The sequence below is a fragment of the Corvus hawaiiensis genome, chromosome 28, assembly GCF_020740725.1.
Source record: "Corvus hawaiiensis isolate bCorHaw1 chromosome 28, bCorHaw1.pri.cur, whole genome shotgun sequence".
Classification (NCBI taxonomy): domain Eukaryota; kingdom Metazoa; phylum Chordata; class Aves; order Passeriformes; family Corvidae; genus Corvus; species Corvus hawaiiensis.
Window position 1 is genome coordinate 2,343,079 of NC_063240.1, and position 21,222 is coordinate 2,364,300.

At 53.5% G+C, this 21,222-nt stretch overlaps 3 protein-coding genes across 8 annotated transcripts in view; 1 reads left to right on the forward strand and 2 right to left on the reverse strand.

Moving 5' to 3' along the window:
* Positions 1 to 580: 580 nt before the first annotated feature.
* On the reverse strand, positions 581 to 2,554 carry LOC125317650 (butyrophilin subfamily 3 member A2-like). The gene is given in 3 exon segments (XM_048287533.1): positions 581 to 1,066; positions 1,458 to 1,801; positions 1,804 to 2,554. Coding segments are annotated over 3 exon segments (1,182 nt in total). The 5' UTR covers positions 2,156 to 2,554.
* Positions 2,555 to 6,296: 3,742 nt separating this feature from the next.
* LOC125317736 (E3 ubiquitin-protein ligase TRIM7-like) lies at positions 6,297 to 10,912 on the forward strand. 3 transcript variants are annotated; one of them, XM_048287713.1, is made up of 3 exons: positions 6,297 to 6,669; positions 6,779 to 6,891; positions 7,504 to 10,912. In XM_048287713.1, exons 2-3 carry the CDS (start codon positions 6,819 to 6,821, stop codon positions 8,022 to 8,024), a joined length of 594 nt encoding a protein of 197 aa, XP_048143670.1. In that variant the 5' UTR covers positions 6,297 to 6,669; positions 6,779 to 6,818; the 3' UTR covers positions 8,025 to 10,912. The 3 variants fall into 3 exon arrangements, with proteins under 3 accessions (XP_048143670.1, XP_048143671.1, XP_048143672.1); XM_048287714.1 differs by having other exon boundaries at positions 6,782 to 6,891; XM_048287715.1 differs by having other exon boundaries at positions 6,803 to 6,891.
* A 769-nt stretch (positions 10,913 to 11,681) lies between these two features.
* MARCHF2 (membrane associated ring-CH-type finger 2) overlaps positions 11,682 to 21,222 on the reverse strand; it is a 34,205-nt gene continuing 24,664 nt past the window's right edge. For all 4 annotated transcript variants that reach the window (XM_048287709.1, XM_048287710.1, XM_048287712.1 and 1 more), the window contains 2 exons: positions 17,171 to 17,380; positions 11,682 to 14,554 (listed from right to left, as the gene is read on the reverse strand). In XM_048287709.1, the coding sequence (XP_048143666.1) occupies positions 14,396 to 14,554; positions 17,171 to 17,380 (369 nt within the window). In that variant the 3' untranslated portion in view covers positions 11,682 to 14,395. The remainder of the gene's footprint in view (positions 14,555 to 17,170; positions 17,381 to 21,222) is intronic.

Below are 21,222 nucleotides of genomic sequence, written 5' to 3' on the forward strand. Positions count from 1 at the left end.
TTTCTCCTCCTTTGGAAAAAAACAAATATTATATTTCATTAGTCAACAGGGGATCAGAAATAGGGTAACATGTACATCCACAGCAACACTCCAATGCAGAGCAGTATCACCAGGAGAAAGGTAACAACTCCCCAGGAAAAGAAAGTCTCCAAAACTTGCTCATTCCCAAAGTACAAGAGGAACAAAATAGAATGGAAAAGCACATGTCCTGCAGAGCATTTTGGTGTATGCTTAGTCCAGTTCACCATTGCCTCTCTGCTGATACATTTCCAGCCCCAAATCAGTCATCCAGTGAAAAAGGAGCTTTCCTGTGAAACAAGGGAAAATTAAAAATGCATTCAATATCTGCAGGTGCTAAAATACACAAGGATTTATTTCTCATACTAAATCTGTGGGACAGGATTTCGCAGCAGGGGAGACTAAGGGCATGGGTTGGTTTTTCCTTTCTCGTTTAGTTCCAGGGTTTATTTCAGCCAGGTGTCTGTAGAAACTCTGCCACACAGAGGGCTGTTCCTTTTCCCCCCAGCCTGCACTTCTGGATGGAAGTGCTGGATTTAGGAGCACACCTGCACAAACCCTGTCAAAAGCCACAGCTGTTTGCACATGGAAATGGAATGGAAATGGCCACGTGCTGAGCACGCTGGGGGTGCTCTGCTGAGCACAGCTCCCCGGGCACGTAGCGGGGCAATGCCGTCCTCGGCTCATCTGATACGCAAAGGGCTGATCCCTGCTCCAGTCTGTGCAGGACATGCTGCAGCAAGCAGGAGAGTTCCTGGGCCACACCTCTGGTGAGGATGATGCTGCTCTCCACTGCAAAGAGCCCGTTCTCATCCAGGGTAGTGTCTTCCTGGTGGGACAGGAGCTGCCACCCATGGGAATCTTGCCACAGCACCTGGGGCCGTGGGTCCCAGCTGGCTGAGCAACAGGACACCCAGATCCCCCCAGCCTCGTAGCGCTCCAGCGCGATGAGCAGGGCAGAGCCGCTGGCTGCGGGAACAGAGGCATCCCAGGTGAGCCTGCGGGGTGCTGGATACTGGGGTATATGGTGGTTTGGCTGTTTCTCTCCCTGACAAGGACCAACTTTGACATAGACGAATCAGAGAGTTTTTTCAGACAAGTGTCACCTGGAGTCAGGACATTTCTTGCAATCTCATTTGCATAACTTAAGAGATCTGCTCTGGAGGCCACTTCTGCAGCAAAATAATCCACAGGCCTGGATATTAAAACATACCTGCATGAACCACAATATTCTTCCTTTATTACCCAATGCCTAATTTTTTTCTCACCCCTTCTTATATGAAGAAAACAATAGCCAGAACACTTCTGAAGGAGGAAGCATATCTCACGAGATCCTTATGGCCCCTTGGTGGGTAATTTCACCTCTCTGAGACATTCTTGGTATTTTTAAACACGGGACTTAAGAAAACCCTATTTCCAAAGCAGCCACCTCAAACTACTTCTGGGCAGGAGGACAGGGGAAAAGAGCACTGGCTGTGAGAAAGTAAATTAGAGATACCAGGGACATGAACTACAGACCTGTCCACCACAGGCCAGTTGTAATCTGAGCCACGTTGAACAAAGCAGGTGTAGTTCCCTCTGTCAGAGAGCTGGACATGGAAAATTTTCAAGTGTGTGCTGCCCTGTGCAAGGCCATCCTTCAGCAGCTCAGTGTGCCCTCGGTATTGAAGCATCTGCTCCCCATACTGGTCCTGGCCCCCCTTGTAGCAATGTACAAAGGGTGAGAACTGCTCCCAAAACCAGGTCACCTCCATGTCCTGTGCGTGCTGCTCTGGGAGAAGCTGCAGGGCAGCACCACGTTCTCACCCTTGGCCACGGTGATGAGGCTGGGGTGTCCTGTCACACTGAGCAGAGCTGGTAGAAACATGCGGAGGAAGAAGAGAGAGCCGTGAGTTTGCCGTGGCACCTGAGCTCGGGCACAGCAGATGCTGCTCGGCGCTGTTCGTGTGCTGCCAGGCCGGGCCATCGCGCTGGCACCGTCCCGTGCTGAGGGGAGCCGGGAGAGGGACCCTGCCCTCCAGCACGGGCAATGGGCTGGGGCCAGGCCACCACTCCTTCCTCTGCTTCCCTGTCCGGTGCTGTGCTGCCAGGAGAGTTCTTCAAACGCCTGGTTCTCAAGGGCACAAGTGGTACCCATGCAGCTCAGGGCGGGCAGAAAGCAGGACAAGGAATGATGGAAGTGGCTGGAAGGTTTCTGGGAGGCTGGCTGGAGCAAGTGACAACTTGGCTACAAATAAAATTCAAACATCCTTATCTCTTCTCATCCTTTACAGAGATCTATTAAAAAAGTAGAAACATCTGAGGTGTTCTTGGCATCTTTGAAAATTTAAAAGCAAAAGGCTTATAATAAACTGGCCACTCAGCTCACTGAGAAAGTGGTTCTGGTTGAAGGGAAACAAAAGCAAATTAACATTTTGACAAGATCACTTTTAAGTAAAGTGCTCTGCTGCATCCTTTGCCAGGGCTGCCTTGAAGAAGCTGCTTCAGGTCAGCAACATAAAAGAGCCCAGACTAAGTTTGTTGTTGCTGGTTTTATTCCTTTATCGATCTGGTTTTCCAAAGGGTCCAACACATCCTGGACACAGTGCAGTAAATGGGAATGTGCAGGAAACAGGAAAAGCAGGGAGGGAAATGGCAGCAAATTATAATAAATTCTTTGGCATCATCTAATCCTCACCCAAGTTCAGTGAGGTTGTGCCAATGCCTGTGCTTCCATGGCCACAGGGATGCACCAGGATCCAGAGGGATGCTGATGCTCCCAGAAGTGGAGAAGGTGTATGGAAAGGGCCTGACCCTGCTCTGGGCTCTGCTGTTCATAGGAAGCTACTGCACTGGCAGCTAGGAAGATAATCAGGCTGGAAGTTGTGCCACAGGGATCAGAAGGATCCAGGGGATTCTTATCTAGTGCTGCTCACAAACTTGGAAAACTAAACTGTAAATGACAAAAGCCAGCAGAGAGTAGTGGAGCTGGGAACTGGAGAGCATCCTCTTCACTGGAGCACCACCTAGAGATGAGGAAGGAGATGGAAAGGGCAAATGGGAGTAAAACCAAGGGAAGATAAAAAAAAGAAAGGCAGAATTCACTTTTAAAGGTATTCATTGCTGAATCTAGCCCCTTTTTGTAAAGCCTAGCGAAGAACCGCAGATGCCAAAGGTTGAGATTGATTTTCCATCTTCAGCCTGACGTTGGTTAGCGTTTTATACACAAAGTACCAGATTGGTATAAAAGGTTGTGGGGTTTTCCCAGGGGAAAGCAAAGGACTGACTGCTCAGCCTTTTTTGATTCAGCATTAAGAAAGAGACAAACAGGTGCAGAACAAGAAGGAGAAGCCCTGACCAAACCAGGACTCATTCCATGCACCTCAAAGAGAGCGGGAAGTGGCCTTGGACCAGGGAAAGTAAAATACCCAAAACACTAATCCAATGCCCAGCCAGGGCAGGACCTGATCCTGCTCTGCTCTCCCACCCCCCTTTTTGCCCACTGACTTGGTTCCACTTTGCTGACAAGAGGTGGGCAGTTCTGGCAGATGCCAGAGGGTGATTTCCATCTGCAGATTCCCAAAAAATGCTACATAGCTGGAGACCCTGAGCTCTTTCCTGGGCTCTGAGTTGGAGGAGGAGCTGCTTGGCCCGTCACCCAGCACCTCGGAGAGATCCTCTGGTCCCAGCTAAGTCTTTCCCTGTCTGAAAAGGAAACAAAAATGTCACCCTGTCCCAGCCTGCCACCCGTTTCCTCCTGCACTGCTTCTACTCAAAAGTGAAAGTTGCTGAGTAATTTGGGGGGTTTTGGCAATGCTTTTGCTCTGAACATGCCCTTCTGGCAGTGGGCACAGAAATACCTCTGCTGCAGAGACTCTCCAGGGCTGCGTGTGACAGCTTCCTCCCACAGCACTGCCCGGACTGGCAGCAGTTTGCACATACATGGCATGAACCTGGAGGCAGTGGGAAGGAGGGAAGTGATGGAGCCAGGATTCACACCCAGAGGCAGTGCCAGGGTGGGAGCAAAGCCCAGCAGTAGCTTAAAAATTGCTTAAAAGAAATTCCCAGCTGAGAGGCAAGGCCATTGAGGATGGTTCCTTCAGGGAAATCTGCTGCCCTGAGAGAGGCAAAGGCAGCGCCTGTGGAGCTCAGCCCAGCCGGGTGCAGCACCCTGCCAGCCCAGCCAGGCACGGGGCACCTGCTGGGGCAAAGGGACCTGATCAGGGACCTGGCCAAAAGGGGTGACAAGGAAAAGAGGGAAGCAAAAAATAAAGGGTACAGAGACACAGACCTGGACAACTGTCTCGGTTTGAAAGACAGGTGCCTGCCAAGGAAGGCAGGAACCTCCCTTGGAATGGAAAAATATTATCCCCTTCCTTCCAAATTATTGTAACTTTGAAATTAAGGGGCTTTCAGGCAAAGATATGGGAAAAGGAGTAGGAGTTCTTTACTAGTGTATCTAGATATGTGCAAGGAGATGAACAAACAGCAGCGGCAGCACCAACGAGCAGCAGCAGAGCCCAGGCCCAGCCGCTCCCGGCTGCCGGCACCTTCCCCTCGGCGCAGCTCCGCTCGCGGCCGCCAGGGGCGCTGGTGGCTCCCGGCCGGGCAGCGCGGGGGCGCTGATTGCCCCGCGCCGGCAGGGGGCGCTGTGGCGCGAGCGCGGCCGCCTCTCCACACGGCAATGGCGGCTGAGGCGGCGGCAGAGGGAGAGAAGGGGCTTTCCTTGACACACTCGCTGGGGTGGCCGGGCTCAGCGGCACTCGGGAAGCTGAATGGACTGCAGCAGGAACCTCGCAGCAGCAGGCTGGAACGGCAGAGGCGGGCACACCTCGGAGTGACAAACGAAATGTATCAGAAACTCCGCAGCTGTAGCAGGAGCCGCGGGGTGTCCCGGCAGGCGGGTGCGGGGTTACAGTGAAGCGAAAAACCCGGAGCAGTGGGAAGGAAACGGCGGGACTGGGCAGCGGCAGCCGGGCTCCCAAACACGGCAGGAAGAAGCTCCCTCAGAGGGGGAAGGGGCTTGGAGTCCCGAGTTTTCCCCTGAGGCACCCCAGTAGATGGTGAGGGTCCTTCCCAGTGAGGGAGGGTGTTGATAAGGTCCCAGTGCAACGACTGCTCTTACGAGCAGGGTTTCACTCACAGTAAAAGATAGCAGGAGACGGAACCCTGGGTGGTTTGCAGGGGTGGCGAATTCTCCCCACAGTGACCGCAGCCTGTCTCCCCTCTGATGGCGAGAGCGAGAGAGAGCTAGAAGCTGCATCCTGCCCCTTTCCCCAGCCCAAATCTCGTGGTATCTCTGCCCTTCCCAAGACAATGCCCCTCAGCTAAGATAGTGCAGCCGGCTGCACTCCTCCCCGTTCTCCTCGGCTTTCTCTTTTGCCTAAGTACCGCTATTGTCTCTTAGCAACAAATGGGAGAAAATTCCCTGAAAGAAACAAAGGGAAAAATCCTAACCCCCAACAACAACAAATGACAGCAGAAAGAAGTGTAATAATCGAACCTCATAACTTACGATGGAATCACAATTCCATGGGAGTCGCTCCAGGGAAATCCAGACTGCATACCTGTGCAAAGCAGGCAATCAAAGCTGAGTGTCCCAGACAACTGGGTGTGCCAAGGGAAGGATGTGAGCACTAAAGCCATGTGGAATGGAAGGAGTTGGGGAGGACAAGGTGACACACACTCCAAAAGGGTGCAAAAGGGATTGGTCGTGGGTAAAGTGGAAGGAGTCAGTGAGTTTGTTCAAGCCAGCCAAACTCCAGGCAGGAGTATCAGGCAGGCAGAGGGTCCACGCTTGGTGTCTGCAAAGCCACCTGGCAGCAGCTGCCCTTGCATCCTGCTTTATTTGTGCTCAAGTGGTGCTTTCCAGGGTGATGTGACAAAGCAGAGTGGAACCCCCGTGTTCCCTGTGAGTGGGGATAAGGCCATTGTCCCTGGACACATGAACAGCCTGGAGAACAGAGAGGTGGGATGCAAAGCCCTGCACGTGTTGTCCCCCATTTACCAGTTGAGCAATGGAGGTGGCACATGCCCTGCAAACATTTCCACCATGAACCTATGGGCAGCAGGACAAAACTGGGCAAACAGCCAGGGCAGGAGCCAGACCTCCCCTTTTCACAGGATGCAGCTGGACACCCAGAGCATGGCCACTGCCCTGTGGTTGGTGTCCCCAGGCACCCTCCCTGGGGCTGGAGATGCCTGTGGTGCTGTGGCCCAGTAGGGCTCTGAGCATCCTGCACCAGGAGATACAGACTCCTCCAGCACGAAGGGGCTCTTATCACCCACCTGCAGCTGGGCCGAGGGAGGGGAGATGCAGCAGACCCTGTGATGTAAACAGGACTGGGCACTGCAGGAACAGGAGGAATTGCCAAATTCAAGTGTTGGATGAGGTCCCACGTGGGCTGGCAGCTTCAGGGCATGGGAGGTCATTGCCCAGAGGAGGGGAGAGGGAAGCTCTGTGGGGTGGTCCCCAGACAGACTCTCAGCTCTGCTCTCCAGGCCATCCAGCCCCTCTGGACTGTGCCCTGCTTGCTCAAACAAGCTGGAAGTGCTGGGCAAGCCCAGTCCAGCCATGAGCTGATGAGGAGATCAGAGGAGTAGGGAGCAGACTGAAGACCTTCCAAACCATCCCAAACCTACTTTTCTGGAGCCAACCTGCAGGCTGAGCAGGTGAGCACTGGCTGTCTAAAGAGTGCCTGAATGCTGTGACCTTTCCATCATTCCTTCTCTGCTTTACCATCTTCAGGCAGTCTTTGAGTCTTGCAATTCCCACTTTCAGCAGTGAATCCTGTCTCCCCTCCAGTTGATTGACTGTGGATATGTTGGCATCCAGGATGGAGAGAGTAGAGAGTGAGACCCTGGTGGAGGAGGTGGAGGACATGAGTGGAATAGGTGAGTTTTCAGAAGAGAAGAGGAGGGGGAACTGTCCTCTGTTGAGGAGAAAATGCATCCTGCTTCTCTGTGGGAGAACTATTGGAGGTCAAAGCACCGGGGCTTGTCCCAGCCTGGGCTTTTCTTGGGTTGGGACCTGGTGGCTGCAGTACTCCCAGCTGAACTCTTGGTGCTTATCTGTAGACCCAGCTCTAGCACCAAAGGCTCCTGAGCTGACATTCTTGGCCCCCCACATTGCTCAGAGATGTGAATTTGGGGCTATGGGTCTTGAGGTAATGTCTACCACGGTCGGCACTGGTTTGTGCCCTGACCTGCCTGTTCTGCTCTCCCAGCACCAGAGACACCCAAGCTCAGGTCCAGGTGTCTGCACTGCAGGTGTGCATCCACCCACTCAGGTACCTCCTCCTCCAGGAAACTGAGGTCCCCTTGGCCTGGATGTGTGCAAGCCCCTGGGGCAGGAACAGGATTGAGGCAGCATGGAGCCAGGGACAGTCCAGCTAGGGGGGTTTTCCCAGTGCAGGGAAAAGGAACTCACCCTGTCCCTTCTCTTGCTGGGGTGGATGCTGCCCTGGGGCTGCCTGTTCTGAGCAGCTTCTCTTCCTCTGTCCCCAGCTGACGTGACCCTGGACCCAGACACTGCCAACCCCTTCCTCATCCTGGCCAGTGACCAGCGAGGGGTGGGACGGGGGGACGAGTGGACCTTGCTGCCCGACAACCCCGAGCGGTTCGACACGGAGCCATGTGTGCTGGGCAGCCACGGCTTTGCTGCGGGGAGACACTGCTGGGAGGTGGAGGTGGCCGAGGCAGGGGAGTGGTGGGCTGTGGGAGTGGCCCAGGAGTCTGTCAGGAGGAAGGGGGTGCTCAACTTCACGCCCCAGGAGGGCATCTGGGCTGTGGGGCAGTGGTTTGGACAGTACCATGCTTTCACTGATCCTGACTGGACCCCCCTGCACCTTACCTGCCTCCCCAGGGCCATCCAGGTCTGCCTGGACTTCAGAGACCAGCAGGTAACTTTTGCTGATGCTGAGAATGAAGCCCCGATCTTTGCTTTCTGCCTGGCCTCGTGTCCTGGGGAGAGGCTGCACCTGTGGCTCTGGGTGGGGATGGGCTCGTGGCTCAAGCTGTGCCCCTGACAGGGAGGGAAATCGGGGGGCAGGGGAGAGACTGGAAAGGCAAACATCGTGGTTCTTGGTGCTGGGAACTGGGAGGGTCCCGCTTCCTGCTGGCTTCTCTGGCCACCAAGGGGTGGACTGGCAGGTCATGGAGGTGGATGCCACCACAGAGCCTCCTTCATCCCCCCACCCCTCAGCTGGGACTGCAGGGACAATGGGAAGCACAGAGACTCAGTGCAGGGAGGAGCTTGGTGCCTGGTGGTCCCATGGCAGGGACCACCACTGAGTGCCAAGGCACTGCAGAACTGCTCTGTACAAGGCCATGGAAAATATAGCAGGGCCCTGCTCCTCCAAGGGTGCTGGAGTAGTGCCTCTGGCTTTTTTCAATTAAGTTAAAAAACCCCAAACATACCTGGATACTCATGATAACACTTATCTTGCCCACACATCCAGAGCCTCTCCTTGCCTGACACGTTTCTTGCAGCAGAGCACTGCTAGCAGCTCTAGGGGCGGCCCAGGAAGGAAAGCATGAAACTGAGCATGAAATCCACAGGAGAGGCAATTCCCACATATCTGCCATTCTCTAATCTCACCCCATCGAAGTCCCACCTCACAGGATCCTGCTAAATCCTGTGCTTAGGAGAGGAGAAGGGGGATGTAGGTGAAGGGGAACATTGCCTGGGTCCAGTCTAGATTTCTTCTCCAAACATTTTTCTGGTTGGACCCTCTTCAGTGCCACCTCAGTTGTCATCGTTGTGGTGGCACCTGGACTCACGCCAACAGTATTGGTCTCCCTGCTCTACTCCAGGAGCTGCAAAGAGATGCAGCGCGGGGTCAGGCCCAGGTATCTGCCCCCAGAGCCCTGCCCTAAGCCTCTTCCACTGTGGTGGCACTAAGACTGGGGATACCCAGGGATCTCTGCTCCCAGTGAGGCACTTCCTAATCTCCATGGGCAGGAGCCTCTGAGACTGTCCTGGTTTTGGCTGGGATAGCTTTACTCTCAGTAGCCGGCACAGTGCTGGGTTTGGGATTTAGGGTGAGAATAATATTGATAGCAACAACCAAACCATCAGTCATGTGGTGTTCCCCAAGTCAAGGACTTTTCAGTCTCAGGCTGTGCCAGCGAGGATCTGCACAAAAAGCTGGGGGGGAGCACAGCCAGGACAGCTGACCCAAAGTGGCCAGAGGGATATTCCATGCCACAGAACATCCTGCCCGGTGTGTAAGCTGGGGGAGCTGCCTGGGAGGGGCCGACTGCTGCTGAGAGACAGGCTGGGCACAGATCAGTGGGTGCTGAGCAGCTGGGTATTGGGCATCACTTGTTCCACTTGGATTTTATATTTTTTTTCATTAAAATTATTACTATCATTGGTATTATTACATATTACTTTGTTTCAATTATTAAACTGTTTTTATCTCAAATAAAAAGGTTTTTTTTTTCTTTTTTTCCCCTATCCCCCTTGGAGGGGGGTATGTGACTGAGTGGCTGTGCAGTGTTAATTTGTCAGCTGGGGTTACACCATGACAGAGGTTCACAGCAGAATGTTGGTGGATGGAGATGGCAGAAGATTTGTTAGTTCTGTATTTTTGTCCTTTGTCATGCAAAACACCCCAAAAGAGTTGTGCTGTGCATTTAGGGACACCTACCTCAATCAAGAAGAAGGAATTCCCTTCTGAAAGCCAGCTCAGTTCCTTAGACTGGAGGAAAGTTGGGTTTTTCAACAGATTGGAGTCCAGGAACCTCTTCACTGCAATTTCGTGGTTTGGAGGGGGTAAATTTTGTGCTTTGGTTTCCTTTTTGATGTGCCCCCCAAAAATTAAATTAAAAAAACCCCAGCTCTTTGGGAGCTGAGTTGCATAATTGCAGCATTTGTGTGAGAAATACACAATTTCATGTAGAATTGCACTACAAAGACTCAGGGGAGTTTAAATTCAGCTATCATGTGCTAGAGGTCTCTGAATGCCGGTGCTACAATGTGTAGAAGGCTTAAGGAACGCCGTGGTCCTTGAGCAAGGCTGGACCCTCATGGGCTCTGAGTGGTTTTGGGGAGACAACTGCGGCCGGGAGGTTTGTCCCATGCCAAGCATGGGCACAGACAGCACATCATGGCAGTGGCCTGCTGCCTCCTCAGCCGGTGCCTGGACACAGAGGCCACAGGGCAACTCCCAAGCTCCCAAAGCCCTCAGTCCAGAGCAGGGTGTGATCAGGCCCCTGGGACCCTCCTGTTCCCAAGGAAAAAGGCTGCAGTGATGGGCAGTGGAGGCACCTCAACGAACATGCTCTCCTGAGCCCTGGTCTGTCAGACGTGCTCCAAACCAAAGCCTGCCTGGATTTGGCACGTCAGCCAAGCAGCTGTGACTGAACGCCCTTCCCATTAAACTGTGTTTCTTTTTCCCCCCTGAGCCCTTTCTCTGGGACTTCTGTTCCTTTTATGCTGCTCTTGCTGTTGCAGATGCCACTTTTTCTCTCCCCCCACCCTGTCAGATTGCTGTGTGGCATCACAGTTTTGTTTTAAAGGACTGGCTGAGCCAACCATGGCACTCTATTTTTCTAAACGTTTTTTTTCTTTTAATATGAACAAGCCCAGAAAACCCTTGATTTGACAGCTTGGCCAGGAAACTCATCCAAGGTCTTGTTTGCTAAAGCCTTGTCCAGCACCTCAGAAATGCATCCAACATTGGTGTTGCAGTGCTTTGAGGGGCACTTTAAACGGGCAGTTTCACAATTTCCAACCCTCCGCTCCAAGAGTGGCCAGATTTGCAACACAGGGATTTGCCCCAGGGCCAGGGGCCAAGGCTGCAGGGGATGTTGGGGCTCCTCACTGCCCCACAGAACGGGGACTGATGGCTGTCCAAGTCCTTGCCCAAGAGGTTCCAGGCCCAGCTCTGGGCAGGCATCCTGCCCACACTGCCCTGCAGCCCCTGCCATGGTGCTGGCCCTGGATGGCTCTCGGAGCCAGCTGGTAGCGAGCACTCGGAGCAAGGCTCCTGCCCTGCAGCTGCCAGCAGCTCTTGCACACTTGGGCACAGCTCAGGCACAGCTCTGACACAGCCTGGACAGCACAAACACAGACACAACTTGGACCCAGCTGTGAAACAGCTCAGACACAGTTGGACACACCTTGGACACTGTTGGACACATCTGGGACACAGTCGGGCACAGCCTGGACACAGCTTGGACACAGTTGGACACAGCTTGGACACACCCCACCATGACCCCACCAGGGCCACCAGGCGAGAGCATGGGCTCGCAGACGTGTCCAGTGTCTCCCACGGCCCCGGAGCGAGGGGCTGGGCTGGAGGGCTGTGGGCAGGCCCGGGTCAGGCAACTCACAGGGGCAGCACCAGGAGCCTCTGCGGGGCAGCATCATGGGCAGCACCAGGGTCGCTCTGTGCAGCCCTATACACACCCCTGGCCCAACCAGGGGCCAAAGGACTCAACTTGGCCCAAACATCACTGCCCTGCTTGGCCCACGCCAGGCAGGCTTCTATGCACTGACAAAGAAACTGCCCAGAAATGACAAAAGCCCTGAGTTTTGTCCAACTTTGAAACCTTCTGCTAGGGCTCTGGGGTCTGGTCAGGGCAGCTGCCCTGGGCAGGCGGTACCGGGGGTGCTCTCAGGTAGGCAGCCTGGGTTCTGCAGCCCTGGCCCCCTCCAGTAACAACACAACAGCCCAAAGTTTGTCTCACTTTTATTTACATCATTGCACAGCCCATTTCCCCAGAACACACTGGAACGTGGTGGGTCAGACACCGACTGCCCGCATCCACGAGCTGAACATCTCCTCTGGGAAGGAGGACAAGACTCAAAGAGTCACTCTTGGGTCTTGCAGGGGCACATGCAACAACTCCAATTATTGGCAATGACAATAAAGCCAAGGATGCTGAGTGTTGCCGTGGCCACACAGCAGCACAGAGCCGGGCCCCCACTGCCCCAGCCAGGGGCTTCTGGCTTTCACAGTTGCATATTTAGATTGACAGTGGGTTTCCTAACTGGAACACTGGCTCCATTGAGTCCTTACCCTGGGAACGTGCTGTGGGAGAGAGCATCCCTCATCACCTGCCAGAACTTGGTGCATTGTGGAGCCAAGCTCCTGGGAGGCAGCCAGGACTGGGAAGGTTAAACCACCCCCCCCCCCCCCCCCCCATTTTTCTTCACTGGTGATGTCCTGGTGACAAGGGGGTTGTTGGGAAGGGGCTGAAGGAAGGGGCACCCAGGACAAGGCACAGAGCAGTGGTGCAGAGCCTGCTGCCATGGAAGGGGTGTGCAAAGCGGGGAGCACCTGCATGGGACTGAAGCAGGGACTGTGACTGGAGCTGGGCTGCAGCGGACTCTCCACCAAGAGTACCAGGGGCAGAGTAATCCCTGCATGACTGGGAAAAGGGCAGATACCCAGGGGTATGTGGCAGAAGGGACAGTCGGGGGGCTGGCTGAGAGGGGGAGCAGAGATGTGCAGCCTGGCTGTAGCAGAGGACATTCACCCCGTGGTCACACCAGCCCCTCATGCTTGGAAGAGAGAGCAGTTCAGAGCAGCCCTCAGGGCACAGAGAGGCTGCTACAAGATGTGCCGGGGTATCCCCACGCTGCACCGGAACTCTGGGAGAGGAGGTGGAGGAGAGCAGACAGAGACCAGCAGACAGAGACCAGGGCCCAGGGCTGGAGCAATCCTGTTGGGCAAGATGGCACACTGGTCCCTGCTGCTCATGCCACCGGCAACTTCCAGCCCAGGGTGAGGGAACACATAAGGAAACACATCCTGCTTTGCAGCTGGAGATGAGGAGAAGGAAGAAGAAGTGCACATGGTGCTTTGAATTCAGGAAATTACAGATCTCCATCTTGCAGGGCATTGCACTGATCCACTTGCTTTCAGCGAAGGGGCAGAGGGACATAGCGTATGACCACCACCACCACCCTTTGCAAGGACACAGGCCCCTCAGAGCCTGCCTCCTGCCTGCTCTCTACACTCACCACCATGAAGCCAGAGCCCAGGCTCCAGCTGAGCAGCTGTACACACCTCTGGAGCACCCAGCAGGGCACAGCCCGCGCCACTTGGGAGGCTCAGGAAAGCTCGGCACCAGGCACACACACCGTCTGGCAGGGTGAGGAGGTGGCAGAGGCAAGGACCAAAGCCAAACCAGGGAGACTCTTGGCAGAGGGGGCACGCCGAAACAGAGGGTTTTTTAGAGCTGCATGTGCTGGAAATGCAGGTGAAAGGAGGAGGAACACCAGCCCCACAGGACAAGGGACCCAGAGCCTGTTCTCTGGGAACCAGCAAACTGGGGGCTGGGTTCACTGGAGAATACAACAGGCAGGCAGCGCTACCAGGGATGAACCCAACCCCAGCAGCTCCTCTGGAATGTGCAAATAAAGCGCAGAGACAGCCAAGAGCACCTGTGTCCTGCCAGCGCCGCAGGGCATGGCCTGTCCCCTAAGGTACGTGTGGAACTGATGCTACAGGAGGTCCAGCCTCAAGGTGGTGAAAGGACATCAGCAAACAGAGACTCCAACTCCCACCTTCTGGGGTCAGGAAAGCTCCTTTCTCAATCTTTTCAAAGCAAAAGGCAATGGTGGGTTTAGCAAATATGGAGCCATCATTCCCCACCCTCGGATCCACCATCTACCTTTGCCAGACAGACCAAGGGCTGAGTGCATCCAAGTCCTGGGGATGAGCCAGGATCTCAGGAAAACATTTTGTGAGATCATGTCTGCACCGGAAAAGATTCTCTCATTCTGAAACTGATTTTGAAATTCTCAAAATTACAGTACTTTACAATACAAAATGTCTCCATTCCGTATTACGTCATTTTACTCCTTCTGGGATTATAATTATTAAAAACACTCAACTTTCTAGAAAGGACAGAACACCACAAAAGAGACCAAAGAGTAACGGGAAGGCTGTTGCAGTATATCAAAACCAATTTAGTGCAAAGGAGAAGGGGACTTTCAAGAATGGTTGATGAAAAGTGTTCTTCATATGGTCATTTGGAGAAAAGGCATTGATTTAACCTCTGAATGAGATCAGGCTGCCAGCTTCTATCCTGAAGCTTAGAACATCAACACAAAAGGACTGAAACACAATATGCATGGCCATTAAAAAATAATATTATATATAGATATATATATAGAGAGAGAGAGAGGGAGATGTTTTCCACGTATGGTATTTAGTTATAGGAAAGTGTCCCTGCAGACAGGCATTTTCTGCCATCAGGCTCTTTTGGGCCATTTCACACACAGATATTGATTATGTGTCTCTTTGCCAAGGTCTAAAGCACGTGCTGAGCGCAGAGTCCCTTTGGGTGGGATGATTGTTTTCCAGTGCCCCCACAGCTGCCGTGTTTCCTGGGCCTGCGGGGACACTCGACCCTCCACCTCGGCCGGCCGCGGGACGGCTCAGACGGTGGTCTCATCTGCGGTCTTCTTCATGAGCTTGGCGGAGAGGAGGGAGTGGGGCACAGGGTGAGGGCTCCGCGAGGCTGGGATCATCAAGCGGACTTTCTGGTTGGTCCTTCGCCACTCCGAGTACAGCTGGCAGTGGTAGCGGAACGAGACCTGGCGGGCGAGAACGCAGCGCTCTGTCAGCGACCCCCGCCACTCGTGCCACAGGGACAGCCAGATGCCAGCACCCCTGCGCCTCGGGGGATCCCTTATCCTGAGGCAAGGGAGACAGCACTGACCCCGACACATGTCCCCAGCCTCTGACCAGCAATCAATCCCTTCCTGGTGACACCAGGCTGAGCAGGGCACAGCCAAAGGGGCCTTCTGGGCAGCACCAGCAGAGTGGGACGGGGATTGCTGAGCTGGGTTTAGGTCGGGGCTGGTGAAGTGTGGTGGGGATGAGCTGCAACTCACCCTGTCATCCAGCCCCAGGCTGCAGCCAGCACTCTGGGGGGGCAAAACAAGGGTCTGAATCCAACCAGCCTCCTCCCATCTCACAGATCCCAGGGGAACTTCTTTGACCTGTGCAAAAACCTTCCCTCCTTGGTCTGCAACAACAGGACAGCAGCTGGACTCATTTTTTTCTGACAACAACGTGGCCTGGGAGACTTGTTCACCCAGAGGGAGACAGGAGGATGCAAAGGCTGCAGGGACCTGGAGCAGCCCAGCAGAGGCAGGAGCTGGCCCCTGCAGTTTCAGAGCAGCCCTGCAAGGGGAGCTTCGAGCTCGGCTTAAACACCGAATCCAGTCAGCCACTGATCTAAACCAGGCTTTCTCACAGGAAGCATTTAGCTCGCAACTAAGACATACCAGGAAGTGTATCTGACACGGAAAACTCAGTAAAACTATTACTTCTGGATGGGTCTATGACACATCTTATGAGAAATGAAGCTGTGCCACTGTGGCACTGAGGTAATTGAGCTTATTGATCTGTGCACACCCCTCCTTCCTGTTGCAGAGGGACTGTGGCAATAAGGTTGTTTGCTGACAAACACATCTCCCAGTCTTCAGAGAATGGGGAGCTAATGGTGGAACCCTCAAGGAAGGCTCCTGCTCCTCACGAAGCCTCCCTCACAACCCTCACACTTATTACCGCCATGAACCCCCTCCCACATATCAGCCCCTTGTACTGCACAGCCCAGGGTTGAATGAGCAGAATATGAATAAAGGGGCTTCACCTAATGTCCCCCTCTGCTCAAGGAAAAGTGAAGCACGGCAGAATTAGGGCCATTTTAGTCAGGGTTTGTTACTGCACAAACATTTTTCCATTTCCTCCAGTCCTGAGGTGGAGAAGATGGAAACACTTCCTCTTAAGGTTTCCAATTTTAGCTTGGCTTCCTACAGAAACAAGCTTCGTGCAGGAACATGCAGCATGGAGACTTTCCTCCATGGCTCTCATGCAAGGAGCGGCTCCAGTTTTGCCCCCAGGCACTCTTGCCCCCAGAGCAGGGGCTGCTGCAGCACCAGCTCATCCTGCCCTGGCTCCTGAGTCTGTGGGGGAGAGTTGTAAGGAGTTCCAGCCCCGGAGGAAGGGGTTACTCTGAGAAATTGGAACATGACACAGCAGGGAAATGGACTGGGGAATTTCTATTGCCCACAGAACTGCCAGCTTTTTGGGGTCCCACTATTTCTCCTGCATCAACTGCACTTCTTCTCTTCCCAAAATGGTGTTTCCCAGCAAGCAGTTGGAAAAGGGCATTGACAGGGCACGAGCACACACAGGGCTTGGAATAGGAGAGCCAAAATCAAGATCCAAACCTAGAAAGTCCACCCAGCACACAAGGCAAAAAAAGTGAATGGAAAACAGAGGGAAGTCCCTGGCCTGGGAGCCCCTGGAGAGAGCAGCCCCGGGGTCCCGGGGAGGGGCTGGGCAGCCCCACTGAGCCTCCGCCTGTGCCACACCCAAACCCGCATTGGCTCTCCTGCTCTTCTCAGCTCCCTGCAAGCTACAAGTTCCTCACCCCCTAATTCAGTACATCCAGATATGCCAAACAAGACATCTGCAGGAAGCTCCTTCCCAGCACAGATCAGGTTAATACCCAGATTGGCTCAAGTGCAGGTTCCTGGCAATCCCCAGTGCCCCCCATGCAGCAGTGGGCCAGGGCAGCCTGGCTACCAAGCCTTGACTCAGGGCCGACCACACAACCCAGCATCAGAGAAGCCACGGATTTCCCCACGGCCAGAGAGCTCCTTGCACACACCTGTGTTACCCACACCTTAAAAATACTGTGTAGGAATTTGCTTAGTTGTGGCCAGAGATCCCCAAGGCCAGTCTGCCCTGGCTGGGCATGGCCAGTCTGTGCTGAGCAGCAAAAGCACAGGGGGGACACAATGGTAAATTATTTAGGAGTCAAACGTGTTCCAGATTTTACTTTTCCCCTGCACTGCCCAGGTACCAAGTTTGTATTTCTTCTTGTACCACAGATGGGCCACTGCCTGACCCAGCCCCAAGCCCTTCCCACACAGCCCCAGCCCCATCCCAGCTCCAGCACCTAACACTTGGGGAACACTGTGACAGTCTGGAAAGCAGATGACCAGGAAGTGGTTTTCCATTCTCAGCAACAACTTTAGCAGCTCGCACATGAAGGTAACTAAATGGACATTCAAGTGGAAGAGCCCAAGGTGTTCTCACACAGAGAGGCAGAAATAGCAGGTGGCACCGACGAGGTGTGAGCCAGTGCTTCCAGCTCCTGTTTGAGCAGGAGCAGGGCCCCAGCAGCTGGCACTTACCAGCGTCCAAAGGACGTAGATGGTGAAAAGTGCTATAGTGAGTGCTATGAGTCCGATGGCCTCCAGCCGGCTGTTGAACTGCAAGTGGTCCTGGGCCCCGCGCAGACACAGCCAGCCCGAGATCGCCGCCAGAGGAGTGATGAACAGGAAACACACCATGTCACAGAACAGCGTCCTCTTCTCATTGCGGGGCCCGGGGTCCTTCAGCCACTGCGGGAAGGATGGGAGAAGGGGATCAGCCCGGGACAGGCAGCGTGCAGGGCGGGCAGGAGGAGCTGGGGAGCTCTCGCCTGCACTCTCACAGTCTGGGTGAACGTGCCTGACTCACATAAACCTTCTCCACAATGGAACCAGAGAGTGTCAAGTCTAGGTTTAACAACTAACAAGGGAAATGGAAGAAACAGCTAAAGAATGTGTATAGGGGAAGGCTGTCATGAATACAGAAGCTCCTGGGCTCTCCTCTGGAGTAGTGAGGAGCAGGCACTGAAGGATGTCAGCTCAGTAAAGCCTGGCTTAATATTCATCTGACAGGTCTTGGACTGAGCTTCAACAGAAACAGACCCAGGACTCTGTAACTGGTGCCAGGGGCTGTAGGAAACAGGGACACTGGGGTCTGCAGCAAGGCCAAGCCATAAGAGCATCTGTCCCAAATCCAGCCCTCAGGTTCCTTTGGGAGAATCACAGCATTTTAGAGTTTCACAGGCAACCTCCAAATGTTTCCTTCTTTTGGGAGTCCTGACTTGCTTCCACTGTGGGTTAATTTTAGATACTTAACTTCAGCAACAGCAATTGTTCTATTTTCCTGGGATTATGCTATTTTCAGCCTTTCCTTTCCTTTTTTAGAATAGCAAGAAGCTGTGGTTCCTACAGATACCAAATTGTTACCACACATCTTTAGTGGGATCTTTGTGTGCTGGCCTGCAGATTCTTCCCTGCACAAAGATGACCGCCTCATTCAGGGTTTTTAAATTTTATTTTAAAATAAAACTTGGAGAATATTATTGAAAAGGCACAGGCAGAGCAGGGAAGAGACTATCAGGGTCTGGGCTGTCAGGCCAATCCCACTGCCAGACTTGGAGTATGGTACCTGCTTTGGAACAGACAGCTTGGGAAGGGACCCATCTGAGAACTCTGCACACAAAGCTCCGTTCCTACTCAGAAGCCACCATTTAAGCAGCAATACAGAAGTGGTGGTGGCAAGTATGCCAGAAATTAGTGAGACCTCAGGACATGGATGGCCAGAGGCACAGAGAGAGAGCAGGCCCAGAGGGAAGCAGGGCAGGGGCCACACAGGTGAGTGCAGATTTAACTGCAGCAGGGATTTTCAGTGAGACAGAGCAGAAAGGTTAAGAATGGGACTAGGAGCACAGCCAACTTTTGTGGGAAAGGGAAAGACAAGGGGGAGCTGGCAACCCTGGGCATGGAATAGGGGAGTAGCTGGGCTGGTTAGAGCCGCAGGAGCAGCAGGTTCTGCTGGGACAGGAAACTGAGTTAGCCACGAGTGAAGGACAGGATGCTGCAGTGACAGCTATGAGCCTGGCCAGGAATTTCAGCTGGGAGGACTCATAACCACGATATTTTAGGGATGTGACCTGAATCATCTGAACACTTCTGTGTAACAGTCAAGGAACTTTCATTGATTCTGAAGCCATTTGGAGCATGACTTGATGGGCAGACAGCCAGAAGAAAACCTCAAAGGATCACAGAATCACTAAGATTGGAACAGACTTCCAAGATCATCAAGTCCAACCATCAACCCAGCACCACCTCCAAACCATGTCCTTAAGTCATCCATACATTTTTTGAACACTTCAAGGGATGGTGCCTCCACCAGTGTCTTGGCAGCCTGTTCCAATGCCTGACAACATTTTCCATGAAGAAATTTTCCCAATATCCAACCTAAACCTCTCCTGGCACACCTTGAGGCCATTTCATCTCGTCCTGTCCCTTGTTCCCTGGGAGCAGAGCCCAACCCCCACCTGGCTGCATCTTCCTGTCAGGGAGTTGTGGAGATCCAGAAGGTCCCCCCTGAACCTCTTTTTCTCCAGGCTGAGCCCCCCCAGCTGCTCCTGGTGCTCCAGACCTTTCCCCAGCTCTCCTGCCCCCTTCTCTGGACACAGTGCAGCACCTCACTGTCTTTTCTTGGAGTAAGGGGTCACTCCAGGATTTGAGGTGGGGCCTCAGCAGTGCCCAGCACACAGGGATGGTCACTGCCCTGGTCCTGCTAGCCACACTGTGGCTGGTACAGGCCAGGTGCCATTTGCCTTCTTGCCCACCTGACTCATATTCAGCCACTGCTGACCAGCATCACCAGGTCCTCCTTCACCAGGCAGCTTTCAGAGCAGGCAGAACTGTCTTTTGGACAGGAGCTGGGAGAAGGGAGGCAGACCTTGCGTGGTTCTGCGGAGGAGATCAGTGTGATGAGCTGCATGGGGATGATAAAGACCACACATGCAGTCTGAGCAGCCCTGGGAGGAAGTGAGGGTGGACAGCAACTCATTGGCATAGGAAAGCTGCTCCCACACAGAGCACCTCCTGGGCAGCCCCAGCGCTCAAACCCAGCCACATGCCAGGCTCTCCCCAGTCCAACCAGGACAGGGCTGCCTGGTGACACAGCACTCAGGTGAGTGCCAAATCACCCTGTCTGGACCAAGTTCCCTCTAGCAGCAAGCCCAGAGCACCCCATTCCCTGCAATAGGACATCTTGGGACACTTTTGACCCTTGTACAATAAGAAGCTCAGGCAGATAGGTATTTTACTGCATCTTAATTCTATTTCTATTCCTTGTGACTTTTGAAACTCCTTCCTCCTCCCCAACATGGGAACCAAACATATAAAGGCAGGAAGCAAATTAATTTCCTTTTGAAGTAGTTGATTTACTTTGCCAATATGCACTGACACAGTAAAAAATGGAACACAATAAGCCAACCTAAGGGCCCAGCATTTCTGGCACAGCAACATATTGGTGCATACGAGACTTTATTTAAACTTTGCAAACAATCCATAAAGTGGTCAGGCAGATTAAACAATTTTTGTAGGGAAAACTATCAAGTAAGCACGGGAAAGCAAAAAAAGCACAACTTGGTCTTCTTCCAGCAGCTTCCGCACTGCAATCATGTCTGAGACTGAAGGGAAAGAGGCAGAGGTGGCTGCTTGCTGCCCATTTGGGCTATGAGCTGAGTCCTAGGTCCTGCCTGAAACAACTTCTCTCTGCTTGTGTGACAGAATTCTGGGTACAACCACATTTCTTTGTCCTCTGGCATGATCCTGAGGCTTTCCCAGATACTGGGATCAGCAGGGTTGTGGAAGGGAACTCATTTCTTAGAGCCACAGCAGGGCTATGGGGTGATGAGAGCACCTTTGGGTGCTGCAGTGCCCATGAAGCTTGGGTGAGCCCAGGTCATGGGAGGCAGGAGAGGAGCAGGCAGTAAAAGGCACCAGAACAACATCAGCTCCTCTGGAAGCCAAGAGCAGAGCTCAAAGCATATCAGAGCAGTCTCCCAGGCTGTCCATCCCAGCACCTGCTGCTCCATGTATCTCAGGGCTGGGCTGCATTCTGCCCCTGGGGACCAAGGGGAGTGGACAGAAGAGAGACTCTCTCAGCAGCACTCAGCACCTTGCAATCTGTCTGGGGGCTTATAAATGGGTGTTTTAAAAATTAGCTTTCATTGATTTTTACAGCTGACTTACCTTGTGTGGCCAAATGTCCATGGCCGTGAGCTGTCAGCCCGTTTCACAGACACATCACATCAGCACTCAGTGAGCACAGCACCAGCACTGCAGCACCAGCACGCTCCAGCCAGCACGTGCTCCCATCTCTCCCAGCCTTGCAGCTGGACCACTCACTCTGGTGGGCATGAGCGAGGACCAGTGTGACTTGCCAACCTCATGGGCTGACCCTGCCAGAGTTCCCTAAGTGCTTCACAGCCACAGCATGATGGCAAGCCACAGCACCACACAAGTATTTGGCTGCATTACAAAACAGCCCACCTGCTTTCTGCCCACCAAACAGTTACCCTGTGGCTTCTCAGGTGCCTGTTGATTTTCCTTCC

Bases quoted from the DNA above. Each gene is read 5' to 3' on its own strand.
- LOC125317736 (XM_048287713.1), top strand. From the start codon at position 6,819: ATGTTGGCATCCAGGATGGAGAGAGTAGAGAGTGAGACCCTGGTGGAG. The intron at 6,892-7,503 runs GTGAGTTTTCAG...CTCTGTCCCCAG, and splicing joins GGAGGACATGAGTGGAATAG to CTGACGTGACCCTGGACCCA.